The sequence below is a fragment of the Chrysochloris asiatica genome, unplaced genomic scaffold (assembly GCF_000296735.1).
Source record: "Chrysochloris asiatica unplaced genomic scaffold, ChrAsi1.0 scaffold00067, whole genome shotgun sequence".
Lineage (NCBI taxonomy): Eukaryota > Metazoa > Chordata > Mammalia > Afrosoricida > Chrysochloridae > Chrysochloris > Chrysochloris asiatica.
This window is the reverse complement of record NW_006408585.1, coordinates 10,106,772-10,125,917: the sequence shown is the minus strand read 5'-3', so window position 1 is coordinate 10,125,917 and position 19,146 is coordinate 10,106,772. Positions and strand designations below refer to the sequence as shown.

The 19,146-nt window shown below is 40.9% G+C and overlaps 1 protein-coding gene across 1 annotated transcript in view; it reads right to left on the bottom strand.

The window, feature by feature from the left end:
• LOC102828422 (chromosome unknown open reading frame, human C14orf37) overlaps positions 1–19,146 on the bottom strand; it is a 174,900-nt gene that overhangs the window by 81,396 nt on the left and 74,358 nt on the right. The window contains 1 exon segment of the mRNA XM_006864606.1: positions 14,454–14,702. Coding sequence (XP_006864668.1) covers positions 14,454–14,702 — 249 coding nt within the window.

The window sequence follows — 19,146 nt, the reverse complement described above, 5'->3', positions numbered from 1 at the left end:
GTGTTGTTTTAACATGCTGCAAGCTTTTGATCATTTTCTTCATTTACTTTTTTCTCTGTATTTTTTTTCAGAGAGCAATTTACACCTAACTTCTTTCATTCTGAAAAATTTCGGAGTTATCCAAGTATTTCCTCTTGTTTCACTCCTAGAAGAGACTATCAAATGTTTTCACATACTCCTAATTCTCCAACTGAGCCTGTAAATAGTTTATCCTGCTTTAGCAAAGTGTCGCTGTGGCGTGGTCATTATAGGGATAGAAGGAGTCAAGTTACGGTTGAGGCAGGTTGATTGGTGAAATGCAAGTAGTGTATAAACCTGAAAAGTCTGTTGTGATCCAGCTGATTTTGACTCATGGTGACCCCTGAAACTGCTGCAGCCATTGCAGTTATGAGGGGCCAGTTGTGGGGGGAAAGGCAACACCTCATGGATGACAGAGCAGCAAGATGGAAAGAACCTGGGTCCCAGGTGGCAGTTTCGTTGCTGAGTTAGAGTAGGCAGCTCTTCACAATCACACTTTGAGTGTCTTCCAACCTTAAGGACTCATCATATTCCAGCATTATATCTGGCAATATTCTGCTGCTTTTCGTAATGTCTTTATCTTCCGGCATGATATCTGACAATGTTCCACTGTGATGCATGAGGTTTCCATGGCTAAACATTCAGAAGTAGTTCGCCTCTCCTTCTTCCTAGTTTGTCTTAGTCTAGAAGCTCCATTGAAACCTAACCACCATGGGTGACCCTGCTGGTATTCAAAATACCGATGGCATAGCTTCCAGCATCATAGAAACACACAAGCCACCACAGCACGACAAACTGACAGACAAGTGGTGGTGTGATTTCATAATGCAACGTAATATAGTTATCTTCTATAATATAATCTAATGTAATATATTCAGTCAATTTGTTGAAAAGGGAATTTCTTTAGGGCATGTTCTGCCTCCAGACTATAAATATCTCTGGCTCCAGATATTTTGGCAGAACTTTCTATTTTTCCCTTCATTCTGTATTCTTTCTATCACCTGATCTAGGGATTTTGGACTTGCCAGCCTCCTTGAAATAAATGGCAATTCCTTGAAATAAATCAACCTCTCTCTCTCCCCTACCTCTGTCTGTGTCTGTGTGTACATGTATGTGTGCGTGTACATATACTGATTTTGGTTTTCTAGAGAACCCTAAGACAAGAAAACAGTTTCAAAGGGGAAGACTCATTGTGAGATTGGGTTAGCAGTAGAGATTTCAGAAAGAGCTAGATCTTCACAGAGGGTCATTTCAGGAATGAAGACAATGGAAAGAAGAATAATGGGAGAAGAGATGTGGGGTCAAGATTGTATGAGTTTCTTGTGACATGTTCTGGTGACAACTGTTTGTCCAATTAAGGCAGAGGTCTCAGACAGAGAAGCCTTAAAAAACAAAGCTGGAAGACTGATGGATCATGCAAGTCCTTGAATATATCAGAAGTGTAAAGAAAAGCTCAGTACATTTTTTAAAATTTTCTTTTTGATTCTTGAGTTACTGAATCCCTTAGTTACTTAATCTAAATCTGTTATCCTTTGTTTTGACAATAAATCACTTAACCACTTTTGTTGCATCCTTTTGCTGCTTTGCACCACCAAAACTTTGTACTTTGAATTGAAAAATAGCTTCGGCTTTCTGAAACACCTGAAGTATTAAATAACATCCACCCAGCATGAGAGATAGGCAGCTCTTTTACCTCACACAGAACCTACAACTACAGAACTGCTATTATGAACCCTCAAAGTCAGGAGGCCCAGTCAGTTTAAAGAATATTATTTTAACAACAAGGACTGACTTGCCTTTTTTCTCATGGGAACATCTCCAGGGATGCTTTACTCCTTAGGGAATTATCTTGAATTTTCCAGAAATACTACATTATAGGACTCTACTTCACAGCTGTCACACAGGTAAGGTAGTTCCAGTTGCCACTGTGCCTTAACACCACCTCTATGAACTCTACTGGACTCCTGGTGTGGTGCTGTAGGTTAATGAGCTGGACTGCAAAGTTGGTTTGAACTGCAATGTCAGTTCAAGCTCACCAGCCTCTCCTCATAAACCATATACAGGGTCACTATGACTTGGAATTGACTTGACAACAACAACACAAACTCTATTGCATGGGTTTCCCTTATTAGTGGTTGACACCTAGAGGTGAATTCTCACTAGTCTTCTCAAGAGAAAACTTAGGAGGAAAAAAAGAAATTTGCAGGACTCCACAAAGTGACTTGTGCAAAATGAGCGGCATCAGTATGCTACTAATCTGAGTTCTGCCAGATTCCTGGAAATAATGAATTCTGGAAGGCTTAGTTTTGTCTGTTCACACCATAGAGATGCTCACTCATTCTCAGATGTGGGAGTCTGGGTACAAACCTCCATGGTTGAGACTCTGGAGATTCTTGGTGTAAAAGTCTTACAAACAGCAGTGGAAAATCATTCAGTGTCAGTCTTTTTAAAAATCATCATCAAATGGCAACATTTGCTAAAAAACTAAAGATGAGAAGGCAAGGAGGAATAGGGAAGCTGGATGACTGGAAATGGGGAACCCAGGAAATAAATGGGGAGGATGTTGATACATTGTGGGGATTGCAGCCAATCTCACAGAACAATCTGTACATAAATTATTGGTTGGAAAACTCATTTGCTATGCAAACTTCCACCTAAGCCACAGGACTCTTGGATACAGGGATTGAGGCATGGTTCGAATGAGTAAAAGGGGGGAAATGATGTTAAGATGCTTGTCTGTCTTTTGAATCTTGGTTTCCCTTGCATACCATTGTAAAATAGACACTTGAAGGGGAAAGAAAGCAATAGCCAAAAATATCACCACAGAAAGCTTGTCAGTGTCTTCTGCCTATAACTGATTGTTGCTGTTGTTTTTGTTGTTATGTGCCATGGAGTCGGTTCCAACTCACAGCGACCGTGTACAGGGTTTCCGAGGCTGTAAATCTTTACGGGAGCAGAAAGCCTCATCTTTCTCCTGCAGAACAGCTGGTAGTTTCAAACTGCTGACCCTGAGGTTTACGGCCCTATAACTGAGGCTTCAACGTGCCCAGTGAAGAAGGCTTCCTGTGGAGCCTCTACATTGCATAAGACTATAGGTGGAATCCTGAACTCCATCCAGAATCTTCTGAGGTGGGAAATTTCCAATTGAAAGGACAAGCAGACCAGCCTGGAGCAGCTAGAAGAACAGAAGATACTTCTTGAAAGCAAGACCAACAGGAAAAACACAAAACAATAAAGGCAGTCAAACTGACTACTACAAGAACAAACAAGTTGCTCGCTCAGGAGACATCAAGGCAAGTGGTTGGGTCCTGTCAGGGCAAATCCCCTTCCAAGACTAAGACTCAAGGGGAATACACGAGTAGACACACAGTATGACTGGTGACTACATTGGTCACCGATAAAGGAAAGTGAGGGAAAAACAGCAATGAAGTTGTGACCTAAATCTTAAGGCTAATTCCTATTAAGCAGAGATCAGACATGCCCTTCCCCTTTCACCACCAGCCCCCTTCCCCTTCTTTATCCTCTTCTGATACCAACCATCCCTCCCACAGCATTCTTACTCCTCTTCTGGGCTCGATAATCCATTCTGATGACCACAAAGAACTCAGAGACAATGTTCACAATTATGGGGTTTTTAAGGAAGTGAGCATAGGTCAGAAACAACTCAGGATGTAGCAGTCCTCCAATCAGGAGCACCTCTTTTCTGCCGGACTGCAGGCATGGCTCACTCTTGTCTTTGGCTTCTCAGTCATGTGGCGCTCAACCTTCAGCCATGTGGTACTTGGCCTCTGTCCTGCTCAGGCAAGTGTTCCATAGCCCCTTTAGAAATGTCTGCAAATGCCCAATGGGCACATTCTGCAAGCTAACCTCCTGCCCATGGCTCTCAGCTTCCTGGTCTATGGGCCAGGAAGCACACAACAATTCTGTTTCTCCATGCCACTGCCCCTGCCATCATCTCTGCTGCCACTGCCACTTTTCTGGGCAGGAATCTCATGCTCCACTCATGGCTCTTCTTTCCGGATGGTCTGACATGGTTCTGCAATAGTTTCTGCAATGGTTTCTTTTAAGCCTAGTAGGAAGGCAGAACTAACCAATCCCCACATTGGAGTCCTATATGCCCTATTTGCATTTTGTTGTTGTTGTTAAGTGCCACTGAGTTGTATCCAACTCATAGAAACCTGTATGGGGTTTCTGAGGAGGGACTGGTGAGTTTGAACCACCGACCTTGAGGTTCAAACCAACCTTGCAGTCCAGTGCTTATCCAACAGCGCCACACCAGGACTCCCTCATTTGCACTGTTGTTCTTGTTAAATGCCATCGAATTGGTTCTGACCCAAAGCAACCCTGTATAGGGTTTCCAAGGAGTAGATGCTAAGCTTCAACCACTGACTTCACAGTTCAAGGCAACTTTGTAGTCCAATGCACTAACACACAGCAACATACATAGTCACACCCAATTATTTGGTGGGAGTTACAGGGATTTACAGCCTTGGAAACCCTATGCAGGATCACTATGAATTGGAACTAACTCCATGGCATACCACCACCACCACAAAGACCCTGCTCAAAGAGACATATTAAGTAAATTCAGAGTATAACAAATGGTCATCAGGAGTCTTGTGAGCATTAAAATAAAAGAAAAAAAACAATTAAATTATTTTGGACAGCACCTGATTTTCTTTACGTTTGACCAGTTCTCTTTTTGACTTTTGGTTCATACGAATTTCTGTGTTTACAGTCTTTTGGAACACATCTGTGAACACAGCTAGGGTCAGGGAGCAGAAAGAAAGTATATTCATTTTTATGTATTTAGTGTATTTACAACTGACTTCATAAATAGGACCTAAAAATTCCTAACAAAAATTGTTTGAGCCCATTGTTATAACCACTGTGTGTGTCCTGGTGCGGCACTGCAGGATAAGCACTGGACTGCTAACCACAAGTTGGTGGTTCAAACTCACCAGCCGCTCCTTGGAAGTCCTATACAAGGTTGCTATGAGTGAGGACTAACTCCACGATACATCACAATAACAAAAATGCCTATAATAAAACTGAATAACAATGTTGTTGTTGTGAAGTGCCATCGAGTTGGTTCCGACCCATAGCAACCCTGTATAGGGTTTCCAAGGAGCAGCTGGTGAGCTTGAACCACCAACTTTGCAGTTCAAAAGGCTTTACAGTCTGGCGCATCAACCCACAGTGCCACACTCTGTAAATAAGTGAAAAACTTGGCTAATGAGCATACATACAGCATACTAAAGGAGACATGATGGAGTAGAGGGTTACACATTGGGCTAACCTCAAGGTCAGCAGTTCGAATCCACCAGCCACTCTATGGGAGCAAGATAAGACTTACTGCTCCCGTAAAGATTGACAGCCTCAGAAACCCTATACAGGGTCACTATGAGTCAGAACTGACTCTAAGGTACACAAACACTACCACAACCTACTAAATTCCAGTGTTTGTTGAATCTTTTGTCACAAACATATAAGTAGATACTCCCCGCCCCCTTAGAATCGCCAACTACTACTAATCTGTGAGTAACAAACATCTCCCTGGAAAGATCTATAAAGAAATAATATTCGGGACTTGTATGGCATGTTCCTCTGAAGACCTTATTTCTCTTATGTTCAAGGAGAGGCAGAGATTATGATATTTTAAATTCAACTTTGGCAATCGATGTCTTATTTAATGTGAAAAGTGAGGTCTGCACTCAAGTCTTCTGCTTCTCCTGTCTAGAAAAAACAATCCAGTTCTTTTTCATTCTAAAGAAAGAGTCAGTGACATTATTCTCAAATCTAGAAATCCTGGGTACCATGGTGAAGACAGCAACGTGCCCAGGCATCTGGCAGATTCTTATCCAAAGAAACTCCCACCAAGGAGATGCTGGCTCATTCTCGGATGGGGGAGTCTAGGTACAAACCTCCACAGTCCAGATTTAGGAATCTATAATGTGACTAGTGTGGTGCTATAGGATAAACACCAGACTGCTAACTGCAAGGGTGACAGTTCAAACCTACCAGTCACTACTTAGAAACCTTATAATTGTGACTAGAGTCAGAACCAACTCAACAACACTTAACAACAACAACAATGTGATTATGGGCTTTTGGGTGAAATAAAAGAGTGACGGTTGACTTTAAATTGTTGTTGTTAAAAGTTGGTGACCCTGTAAAGGGTTTCCAAGGAGCTTCAGTGAGCTTGAACCGCCAACTTTCTGGTTCAAACCAATTTTGCAATCCAGCACTTTAACCTCACTACACCACACCAGGACTCCAAATAGGCCTTTAAATGTTGCTGTTGTTAGGTGCCATCAAATCAGTACTGACTCATAGCGACCCTATGTATAGCAGAACAAAACACTGCCCGATTCTGGGCCAATCTCACAATTGTTGCCACACTTGAGCCCATTGATGCTGCCACTTAGCCAATCCATCTCACTTCCTCTTTTTCTCTGACCCTCCACATTACCAAACATGATATCCTTCTCTAGTGACTGGTCCCTTCTGACAGTATGTCCAAAGTATGAGAGACAAAGTTTGGCCATCCTCGCCTTCAAGGAGCACTCTGGCTGTACTTCTTCCAACACAGATTTGTTGCTTCTTCGGGCAGCCCATGGCACTTTCAATATTCTCCTCCAACACCATAACTCAAAAGCACCAATTCTTCTACTGTCTTCCTTATTCACTGTCCAGCTTTCACATGCATATGAGGTTATTGAAAATACCATGGCTTGGGTCAGGTGCACCTTAGGACTTGAAATAGACACTAATCCAACACAGAAAAGATCACTGAAAACAATGTAAATCTCTACAAATGGGGATTCCATTCATAAGATGGTGGTGGTGGTTGTGTGCCATCAAGTCATTTCCTACTCATAGGGTTTCCAAGGCTGTAAATTTTTACAAGAGCAGTAACCCTCAACTTTCTTCCACAGAGCAATGGGTAGATTTGAACTGATGACCTTGTAGTAAACAGCCCACCTCAAAATCCACTATGCTACCAGGGCTCCTTATTTATAATGTTGTTGTTGTTAAGTGCCGTCAAGTCAGTTCTGACCCACAGCAACCCTGTATAGGATTTCCAAGGAGTGGCTGGTGAGCTTGAATCACCGACCTTATAGTTCAAACTGACTTTGCAGTCCAGCGCAATAACCCACAGTGCCACACCAGGACTCCTTATTCATAATATAAATGGGGCAATAAAAAAGTTTCTGGTTAGTTAATTTCAACTTGGTCAGAGTAGAACTATATTCCATGAGGTTATCAACGACTGTGATCTTTCAGAAGTAAATTTTCATACCTTTCTTCCATAGTGTTCTACATAAATTTAAATATTCAACCTTGTGTACCACCCAGGGACTTCTAATCCACAAAAAACACTCCTTAAAATCCTCTTTCCACATCCCCCTACTTAAACAGAAGCTGACTTGGCCCAAGGAGGCAACCAGTAGATGTAGCCCAAGATAATGGTCCTCTAGAGCTGGGACCTAGGTGCCAGTATTTTTTTAAAAGCTCTCAAGTTATTCCTGGTGTGGTGCTGTAGGATAAGCACTGAACTGTTAACCACAAGGTTAGTAGTTCAAACCCACCAGCCACTCCTTAGAAACCCTATTCAGGGTTGCTGTGAGTCAGAACAAACTCAATAGCACTTAACAAACAAGAAGTCAGTCCTATATGCAGCCAAGACTGAGAATCACTGGTCTAGAGGCATTAGCCAGTCTACTTGCTCTCTTTGTACTGGTTACATTAGATTAATGTCTCTTTCTTGTCTCTCCTTATACACACATATTTAATTCCGTTATCCTTGGCAGCTTCCTGAGCAACCTTTTGCTTCGTAGCATAACATGTTATGCTGTGAAATGCACTGACATATGTTGTAATCAAAAGTTGTTTCAAATCTCACAAGCCCACCACTATTTTTTTTTTTTTTTTTGGTGAAGTTTTATTGTGAATTGAGTGATAGTTTATGTGGGAGAACACTGGTTTTACACTTATCTTTTCATTGTAATGATTACAATCTCCTGCATGCATCATCTTTCAACAGTATTTGCTTCCATTCCCTCTGTTTTGTTTTAGTTTTTTGCGGGGGTGGGGGGATGTACACAAAAACACTCAGGAATATATAATCATTTAAACAACCAAAGAGCACATTCTGCAAGCCTGCCTCCTTGTCGCCAGCACACAGCCTTTCTCTTTCCGTAAGTCTAGAGTCCTCAGCTGCTCACTCTCTCCATGTCCTCATCTCTGCCTCCATCTCTGGTGTCGCTGCCTCTCTGGATAGGGTCCCACATTCCACTCATCACCACTACCTTTTGCCAAGCATCTTTTCTTTGTTGCCACAGCTAGGTTGCAATATATTTAAATATTTGGACTTAGAACCCATTCTGTGATACAACAACTACATGTTAAGTGCTTGGAAAGATTAAGAAGGAAGAGAGAGGAAAAAGAGAAGTGCTGTTTATATAGGGTCTGACTTATTCACAATCAATAAGGCCTAGTTTCTGTAAGGCCCACCCACCATTTTACTGGTTTATTCTACTTTCAAGTGCATTTGTTTTGTGTTCCTCATTCTGGCATCTTGATAAATCACTGGTTAATGAATTTGATACACTAGTTCCTTATAAAGCTTGTTTTCACTGACTTCATCTCTGCTTTAAGGTGATTTATGTATTTATATGTCACTCTCCAACTATTTATATAACAACCAACACTCATGAATTAGTAGGTACTCATGAACATCTAGGGACTGTGGTGGCTCTGTAAGATAAGCACATACTATTAATTGAATTTTTACCCTACATTTTTTTTTTTTTTTTTTTAAGATACTCAGAGAAAAATACTCTACTTCCTCAATAGCCCACTCCATTGTGCAATGCAGGCTTTAAGGGGGAAAAAATGACACAACCATAATAAGGCTGTATTTTACTATTGACTTTTTTGGTAGCCTTATCCATCCAAACATCAACTCATCTGTAAAGTGACCAAAAACGGCCTCTGTTCCCAAAAGAAATTTAACCAAATGTCACCCTGAGGTCCTCAGCCAGAAATCATGTATTCGAAATCATATGTAAAATAAAGATATTGATTTAATAAAATTGGTCATAGAATTCTTGGAAGACAGAGAGAAATAGGTAAGTATCTGCTAATTTCATTAACTCTTTAAACCAATTTAGAGTTTCTGTTACCTGAAACTAAAGGTATCACAACAGATACACAATGGAAAAAGATTACTAGGTGTGAATTACATCAGAGATGTTAAAATATTAGTATGGCTACAATGAGTCATCATGGATCATATTCATTTTCTGCCTTAAAAAAGATAATTCAGTGATTTATTATGTGTTCTTGCCCATAAATTTTAAAATGAGCGTGTTAAATCACAAACAAAATTTATTCTATAAATGTATGGCACTGTAGGCTAATGCACTGCACTGCAAGGTCAGTTCGAACTGCAAGGCCAGCCAGCAGTTCAAACCCACCAGCCATTCCTCAGAAATACTATACAGGGTCACTATGAGTCAGAAACGACTGGACGGCACTTAACAACAACAACGATGTCAATTAAGAGTTCTGATATACTGTTTAGGTCCCTCCCTGAGTGGTATAACTTTCAATTAATAACTGAAAGGTTGGCAACATAAGCCGTGCCAAGGAAGAAAAGCCTGGTGATTTATTTCCATAAGATTGTTGTTGTTGTTAAGTGCCATCAAGTTAGTTCTGACTCATAGTGACCCCTGAATAGGGTTTCTGAGGAGCAACTGGTGAGTTTGAACCACCGACCTTGCAGTTCAAACAGTCCTTTCAGTCCAGTGCTTAGCTTAGAGTGTCACACCAGGACTCCTAAGACTACAGTCATGGAAAACTCAATGGAGCACAGTTCTACTCTAACTCAACAACGGAACTGCCACCAGGGACCCAAGATCTTTCCATCTTGATGCTCTGTCATCCATGGGGTGTTGCTTTTCCCCCCACAAATGGCCCCTCATAACTGCAATGGCTGCAGCAGTTTCAGGGGTCACCATGAGTCAAAATCAGCTGGATCACAATGGACTTTTCAGGTTTATACACTACTTGCATTTCACCAATCAATCTGCCTCAACCGTAACTTGGAATTTTCACCCCTGACTCCTTCTATCCCTACCGTGACCTCTCCACAGCAACACTTTCCTAAAGCAAGATAAACTAAGCTCTGCTCCCAAAGCGTTAACGGCAATGTATATGTGGACGTGGAGAAAACAGAAATTCAGAGAATTTGAGGCCATAAAAATCTACGGCTTTGCCTTGGAAAGTCATCTAAATCTTTTGCTTGTGTTACTTCACAGGAAATGATACTATAATCTATTCAAAGAGTTTGCAGTATTTTTGGCCAATCCCAACTACCCACCTCAATCTGTTCATTTTAAAAAGCTTACATGGATTTAAGCATTTGCTTTGAAATGTTATTCATATTGTAAAATATGTAATGAACTATAAATAAATTGGGGAGCGCAGTGGCGCCATACCATAAGCACTGGACTATGAACCACAAAGGCAGAGGTTCAAGACCACCAGCCGTTCCAAGAGAGAAAGATGAGGTTTTCTGCTCCCACAAAAGATTTACAGCCTCAGAAACCCTACTCAGGGTCACTGTGAATCGGAACTGATTCGATTGCACTTAATAACAACAACAATAAATTAATTAAACCATTTAAAAATAGGAATGAAACAGATGGCTAATTAGTGTTATATGAAATAAGATTACCTTTTAAAGAGCCTCTATGTTTGCATTTTCATTGACTTATTAAGAAAAAAAATAATTTTATCATTTTCACATGTAGCTCTACTTTCTAAAATGACAGTTCATGAAACACGCATTGAAATCTGTATGTTCCAACTTCTGCTATAACAAATTAACCTAATCTAATGGCATCAGAGAAAACAAAGTGATTACTTTTACAATTTTGGAGGTCAGATATGCAAAATGAGTCCTGAGGAGTTAAATCAAGGTGCTGTCAGGTTCCTTGTGGAGACTTTAAGAGAGAATCCATTTCCTCGCCTTTTCAAGTTTCTAGAAACCACTTACATGGTCATATCACTCTAATGTCTGCTTCCATCATTTCATGTCCTTCTCTGACTCTCCTGCTTCCCTATGATATGAGCCCTTGTGATTACATTGTAGGACCCACTCAGACAACCATTTCAAATGTAATCACATCACCAAAGGACTTTTTGCAAAGGCTAATTTATTATCACCTCGGCTAGACTGTGGTTCCCAGTGGTTTCACCAAACACTAGACCAGTTGCTATTCCATAATGTAATATAATACAATCACTTTTCATAATGCAATGTAATATAATGTAACCACTCTTCATAATTGTAATATAAGGCTTGGAAGCAGCATTTTGCCTCCTCTTACTACACAGCCAGGAGATCACCATCAGCATCAGTCCAAAGCTAATTCCTGTGAGCCTTCCATCTGACACCAATGTGCAAAAATGGCATCAGCAGGCCCTCCCGCAGCACTCCCCACTCAGCTGGGTTCAATTGTGTATTGCAATGGCTACGTATAACTCATACACCACACTCACAGTTAAGGGTTAATTAGGGAAAGTGTCAGTTATGACTCATAGCAACCCTGCATAGGGTTTCTGAGGAGCTGCTGTTAAGTTTGAACCACCGACCTTGAGTTTCAAACTGACCTTGCGGTCAGTGCATTATTCCACAGTGCCACACCAGGATTCCCTTAGGGAAATTTGTTGTTGTTAAGTGCCACCATGTTGGTACCGACTCATAGCGACCCTATATAAGATTTCTGAGACACTGCTGGTGAGTTGGAAACACCTACTCAGGTTCAAACTGACTTTGAGGTCAAGTGCTTATCATACAGCACCACACCAGTACTCCATTAGCGAAGTTAACAGGTTACAATTCATGGTCAGAAACATTCAGGGCACAGTTCTTCCAGTCAAGACAGCCTCTCCTCGCCATGCCCACAGGCAGGCCTCTCTCTTGGCATTCAAAGCCCCTTAGCCTGGCATCTGCCCTGCTTTGTCAAGGTTACAAAGCTCTTTAAGGGCTGTTAATAAACAGCCCAAACGACATTTCACTTTACTATAATCCTCGGTACAAAGGTGCTCAGCTTTAGCTCTGTGGATGGATCAGCTAAGTTAGCTCCCCGTTAAATGCCCACAAGCACCTCATTCTACAAAGTCACTCAGCTTTCCTGGCTCTGTGGGCTGGGAAGCTCACCATTCTGTCTCATGCTCTGGCTTCCCTGCCATTCCTCAGCTACTCCATTAGTGTCATAACTACAGCTACACAATTGAATGTTTGTTATTGTTGTTGTCAATTGCCATTGTGTCAGTTTCAACTCATGACAACCCTGTATGTACTTTCCAAGAATCAGCTGTTTGGTTTGAATCACTGACCTTGCATTTAGCAGTTCAGCACCACAACAGGACTCCAACTGAATGCTACTCAGTAATAACAAGAAATGAAATGACAGAATGATACAAGACAGATACAAAAGGGTACATACATGGTGTGTGATTACATTTATATAAAGTTTTAGAAAATGAAAACTATAGCAACAAAAGCATATCAGTGGTTGCCTGAGGGTGAGGGCTAAGGGCGGCATGGACAGCAATGGAAGAAACTCTGGTGGTGCAGTGGTTAAGTGCTGGACTGCAAACCAAAAGGTAGGTGGTTTGAACACACGTGGTGGGAGAAAGATGTGACAGTCTGCTTCAATAACGATTGTTGTTGAGTCGGTTCTGACTCATAGTGACCTTGTATAGGGCTTCCAAGGAACGGCTGGTGAGCTTGAACCACTGACCTTGTGGTTTAAACCGACCTTGCAGTCCAGCACATTAACCCGGGACTCCTTTCATGTCCTAATGCCTTGCAAAAAACAGGAAGATTTATGTTTGCTGGGTGAATCAGTTACGCAGATCTAAAGGTCAGTTCATTAAAGAACACTGAAAGTACAGATCATTATTCTGGACCACAAGGTCGGTGGTTCAAACTCACCAGCCACTCTTTGGAAACCCTATACAGGGCACTATGAGTCAGAACAGACTTGATGGCTTTTAATAACAACAACAAAAGTACAGATAATGGTATTAAATACCTCTATTCATGTTTCTTTTGTGCTAAAGATTATAAAGGATGTGGTGTGGCACTGTAGGATCAACACCGGACTGCGAACCACAACGTCAGTGGTTCAAACCCACCAAATGCCTCTCAGTACTCTTATGTAGGGTTGCTATGAGTCAGAACCAACTCAACGGCACTTAACAACAACAACAGAGATTATAAAGTGAATTCCATGTCAAATCATATGCCTTTAAAGGTTTTACCAATTCCAGTTTGAGTTTTTTTTTTAAAAAGAACTTGTTTTAAACTACACAGTCACCCCATAAACAGATACTGCAATTCCCCACTCCATACTTGTTTTCAAGTGCCTATCCTTTCTCACTGCTGACCTAAGAAAGAATCCTCATGAGATGAGAGAAAAGTGATTTGAAAGAATTCATATACAGTAAGATTCTAAATTGGAAGTTTCAACTGATGCACAAAGACAAACTAGATATAATATTCCAGAATAAGGTTCTAAAACAACATCCAGGTGTTCAATGAAATACCACTCCCCACCCCATCCCACAAAAAAATAAAAGAAATCTGACTCTTGAACTTAATTTCTGTTACACTGAAGGCAAAAAGTGGCCTAACTTTAAAGACTAAGATTTTAGAGAAGGGATTTCTTTAGACAAGAGGTCATTTCACCTCAGGTCAAGAGAGGAAGAGCTCAAAATGTGCCTCCTCTTGAAAATTCCAAGAGTGTGACAGACCAGAGAAAGCCAAGCTGTGGTGATCCTGCATCTTCAGAGACTGTCACTGCAGTGTGGACCATGTCCAAGAGGGAGTCAGTGTGGCGTTATCGGAGCACTTGAATTCCAATAACAAGCAACTATAAGAACAAACAGAAAAGGCGTGGCACTGCCCGAAGGCTCACCCAGAGGCAGGGGAAGAATTTCCCATGTGTATAAATTATAAAAATACACAGGGCGACAAAATGCGTTTGCTTTACGGTCACAGTCCAGCCATGCTATATGTCGGCACTCAAGTACACACATCTTCTCCCCATTTGGAGAGCCTCCTAAGACCTACAATCGGTCTTCCTGCTGGACAGAATTCCTTTCAAACATCAGTTAACTGTGCTTTTACTCGGCAGTCTAGAGACTACTGTTTGGAGCCTAGCTATCTGAGAGTACAAAAACACAGGCATATGAAGAAATGAATGAATACTGTTTCACAAATGAACGTCCCATAAACAGAAACAGAAAATCCATTTTGCTTCATGATTGATGCCAATGAAGGAAAGCAATTACCCTAGAAACACAAAAGGAGTAAAGGGAGGGAAATAGGGAAATGAACGCCCACATGATCTTACCCAGGCCCTGATTCTGCTGTTCCCACTCGATGGCATCTGGCACCTGGTAGGTGGCTCCTCCCAAGGTGCCCAGGTTTCTCTGCTCTAAACCAGGTTCCTGGGAGGTGATGCCAGGGAGGGTAAACCCAGGCAGCTCAGTATCACTGTCCAAGCTCTCATCAAGTGAGTCTGTATCCTTATCTTCCTCATCTTCCTCCTCATCTTCCTCTTCTTCATCTTCATCCTCTTCATCCTCATCTTCTTCTCCCTCTAGGCAAAAAGATACCAAAAGGGAAAACATTAAGAAATATAGTAAGTATATGCTCACACAAGTGAATCTTTTGAAATGATCCAAACAATATAAAGTAACCATACTCAGCTTTTTCAAACACATTTTCTGACTAAAGTCATGTGATGTGGGCTTTGTTGCATGATGAGTTCCACTAGATATCTTACCTCTTAAACTTTCAAAATCATTATGTCAGATAACTATCACACATCGTGTTTATTAGAAGCTAAATTTCATGTGATATAAATTGTAATTAAAGTCATATTTACATAATCAGGAAATAGCCCTTCTTAAAGATTTTACTTTACAGAACTCAGTGAAATACTAACAGAACTTAAAGGGAGTTGTTCCAATCCCTTTATATCTTATATGGTATTATTTTATCATGGTTTTCGGTATCCTTCAACATCTGTGAATAAAATAGCAAATGAAGGCTACTCAAATTCACTCTTAGATCCTGTTTTCCTTAGACCCAAAAGACTGGAAACAATTATATCAACTTTTTCCATACACCTCTAAAGGGAAATGGGATATTGATCAGCACAGTTAGAAATGCAACAATTAGAATGATCATTACCATCATCATAAGAGTTAACATGTACAATTGGCCATTCACAATACCTCAAGTGGAATGCATTTAGGGAACATTGCTGCTGTGTCTGTTCACTAGATTCCATGAACAGTAACCTCACGTAATACAGGAGGACGGCCCCAGAGGGTTTCCTAGGCTATAATCTTTGTGGTAACAGATTGCCAGTTCTTTTCCCAAAGAGATGCTAGAGGGTTCAACCATCAACCTTTCAGTTCGTAGCTAAGCATTTAACCATTCATTGTGCCACCAAGAAACATAAGATCCCCACTGTCATTCTTTTTCACCAATGTTAAGCCCTGGTGGTGCAGTAGGATAAGCAAGGTTAGCAGTTCAAACCCACCAGCCACTCCACAGGAGAAAGATGAGACTTTTTGCTCCCGTAAAGATTTATAACTTTGAAAACCCTGTATAGCATCTCTATGAGTAAATCAACTTAATGACACTTGTTGCAGTCGTTAAATGCAGTCGAGTTGGTTCCAACTCATAGTGACCCTGTATAGGGTTTCCAAGGAGTGACGGGTGAGTTTGAACCACCAACCTTGTGGTTCAAACTGACCTTGAAGTCCAATGCTTATCCTACAGAGCCACACCAGGACTGGGTCTGACTTTATGTAGGAAGACTTCATGACCCAATTCTCACCATAGATGCAACCCTGAGTTCCTTGATAGGAGCCATTAAGTTTATTGAAGATCTACCTTCCCTCTGGTTGGTCCCTTTGATTCTCAACACAGGATTTCTATAGCAGGAAACTCTCCACATATGATAGAGAATGGAGTGGAGGAGGGAGGACTGAAGCCATTCAAGAATTTTGAGACTCTGAGGGACACTAAGGTCAAATGATATCACATAGTCCATAAAGACATTGTTCCACATCCTACTTTGGTGAGTAGTGACAGGAGTTGTAAAAGCTCACAAGCAACTGTCTAAGGTATACTATTGGCCTCTCTCCATCTGGAGCCAAGAGTGAAGAACATTGAAGGCACATGGAAACAATTAGTCCACTGGACCAACATTCCTCTTGTTGTTGATAAGTATCATTGAGTCTACTCCAATAGAAAGCAACCCTGTACAGGATTTCCAAGAAGCAGCTTGTAGATATGAGCCACCTACCTTGTAGCTAGCAGTCCAGTGCTTATCCTTACAGCACTACTTCAGGACTAATAGACCACAGGAACTTGAACTCCACAACTCTGAGACTAGAAAAGCTAGATAGCACCTGGCTACCAGTACCAACCCCTCTGAAAGGGATCACATTAGAAGGTCCTGGATATAGTGGGAGACAAATGTAGAACAAAACTCAAAATCATTTTTAAAAGACTAGGTGTACTGGTTGGACAGAGAATGCTGGGATCCCTATGGGCATTGGTTATCATTCAGACTTGGAACTAAATTCACCTCAATGGCTCAAGCTTCAGTCAAACAATTAACAGGTCTAAAAGGGAACAATAACACTAGGGAAATACATACTCCTTATAATAATCAACCATTTGTGATCAAAAAGGCAGCATCTATCTGTCCAAGGACAAAGTTCAGAAGGCAGGAAAGGAGAAGGAATGGAATCAGAAAACACAGGGAAGCATTTGGGATAAGTTACATTGTGGGGACAACAATCAATGATATATAACAAAATGTGTATTCACTGTGGACTGGAAAACTGATTTGCTCAGTAAGCCTTCATGTAATTTATGATAAAAGCTAAAAAAATTTTTAAATATAAATAATTTTGAGATTCTCCTCTTCTGCTTCTTGACAATTTTCTCCACACATGCTCTTTTTGTGTGGGGAAATTCCATTAACATTTAATTCCATTTTCCACAAACTTTTTGAATCTCCCTCATACGTCCTTTACCATTTTATGTTCCAAAAATTCAACAAATATTTTTTACGTACCTAACAGGTGCCTCTCCAGGGACTGGGGGTTTAGTTTTTGCCTTCATGGAGACAATATTATACTCAGGTAGGTAAACAAATAGATACACAAATTGTTCTTGTTAGGTGCCATCGATCTGGTTCTGACTCATAGCGACCCTACGCACAACAGAAAGAAACACCGCCTGGTCCTGGGCCAACCTCACAATTGTCGCCACGCTTTATTTTAGCCCATTGATGTTGCCACTTTGCCAATCCATCTCGCTGGGGGTCTTCCTCTTTTTCTCTGACCCTCCACCTTACCAAACACAATATCCTTCTCCAGCGACTGGTCCCTCCTGACAATATGTCCAAAGTATGAGAGACGAAGTTTGGCCATCCTGGCCTCCAAGGAGCACTCTGGCTGCACTTCTTCCAACACAGATCTGTTGGTTCTTTTGGCAGCCCATGGCACTTTCAATATTCTCCTCCAACACCATAGCTCAAAAACAGGCATATAAAAAAATATTACACTGTGATTAAAACTGGCAAGAAGACAAATGACCAGAAAATAAAAAACCCCAAAACATTGCCAATAAGTCCATTTCAATTCACAGCCCCCCTGTAGGAGAGAGTAGAATTGCCCCCAAAGGGTTTTCTAGTCTGTAATCTTTACAGGTCTTTTGTCCCACGAAGCAGCAGGAAGGTTTAAATAGCCAACCTTTCTATCAGCAACCAAGCACTTACCCACTGTACCATCAGGTTCCTTACAGATAATCATGGGTACAGCTCTTTTAGATGAGCTCAGAGAAGGCTTTTTTGATAAGGCAAATAAACAGAGACTGCACCAAAATACTGAATTCTCTTATTTAATTTAGGTCAACATATACAGGAAGAAGAAAAAGCAAAGGCAAAGTCGTTGAGGCAAGTGTGTGCTTGTTGTGTTAAAAGAATGGGCAGCGGAAGGGCAGGAGGGAGAGAATTAAAAACGAACAAGAAGGAGTAGGCAAGAGCTAGACCCATAGGCCCGTTGTTGTTGTTGTTGTTAAGTGTCATTGCGTCAGTTCCGATTCATAGCTACACTGTACAGGGTTTCTGAGGAGCAGAAAGTCTCATCTTTCTCCAGTGGAGTGACTAGTAGGCTCAAATTGCCAATCTTGTGATTTGCAGTCCAGTGTTTATCCTATAGCACCACTGTGCTCTCCCCTTTGTTGTTGTTGTTGTTGTTGTTGTTAAAAGTGTCGACTCATAGGAACTTTGCATAGGGTTTCCAAGGAGTGGCTGGTGAGCTTAAACAGCCAACCTTGTGGTTCAAACCGACAGCTCATTAACCCACAGTACCACCCCAGGACTCCTTTCCCTTAGCCTTTGGGTATTATTTTATTTTTTGTTTTGTTTTGTTTCATATGTATTGTAAGAGTGACATAAAAACGTGAGAAAGCACTGAAACTAAAATTTTAGGACAATAAATGTATGAATGAGATGACAAATTTTAAATAGGAAATTAAACCCAGCAATATACTGAAAGAATATCACAACAAAACCCAGTAGAGTTTATAATTCAAAAAATGGTTCACCAGAAGGAAATCTAAAAACACAATTCTTAATTCAATTAAAGGAGGAAAAGCTAAATAATGATATCTATCAATTCTAAAGCACCTGATAAAACTTGGAAGACAGTTTTAAACAAAAACTCTACTCCAGCTTAGACAGAAAGACACTTTCTAAATATGGTAAAGAGTTTGAGCAAATATATTCAGCGGTAAAATAATAAAGTCACTTTCATTAAATCATAGATAAGAAAGAATGCCCATTATCAGCAGCATTATCCAACATTGTTTAAAGTATCCAGAAAATTGAAAGTAAAAAGTATGAGAGGACTTCTGGAAAAAGATGGCAGATCAGTTGGAAGTGTAGTGATGAGCTCTGCCGAGAACAACACAGAATACAGGAACAAGAAGGCTCAGGGAATGGTCCCAGTACT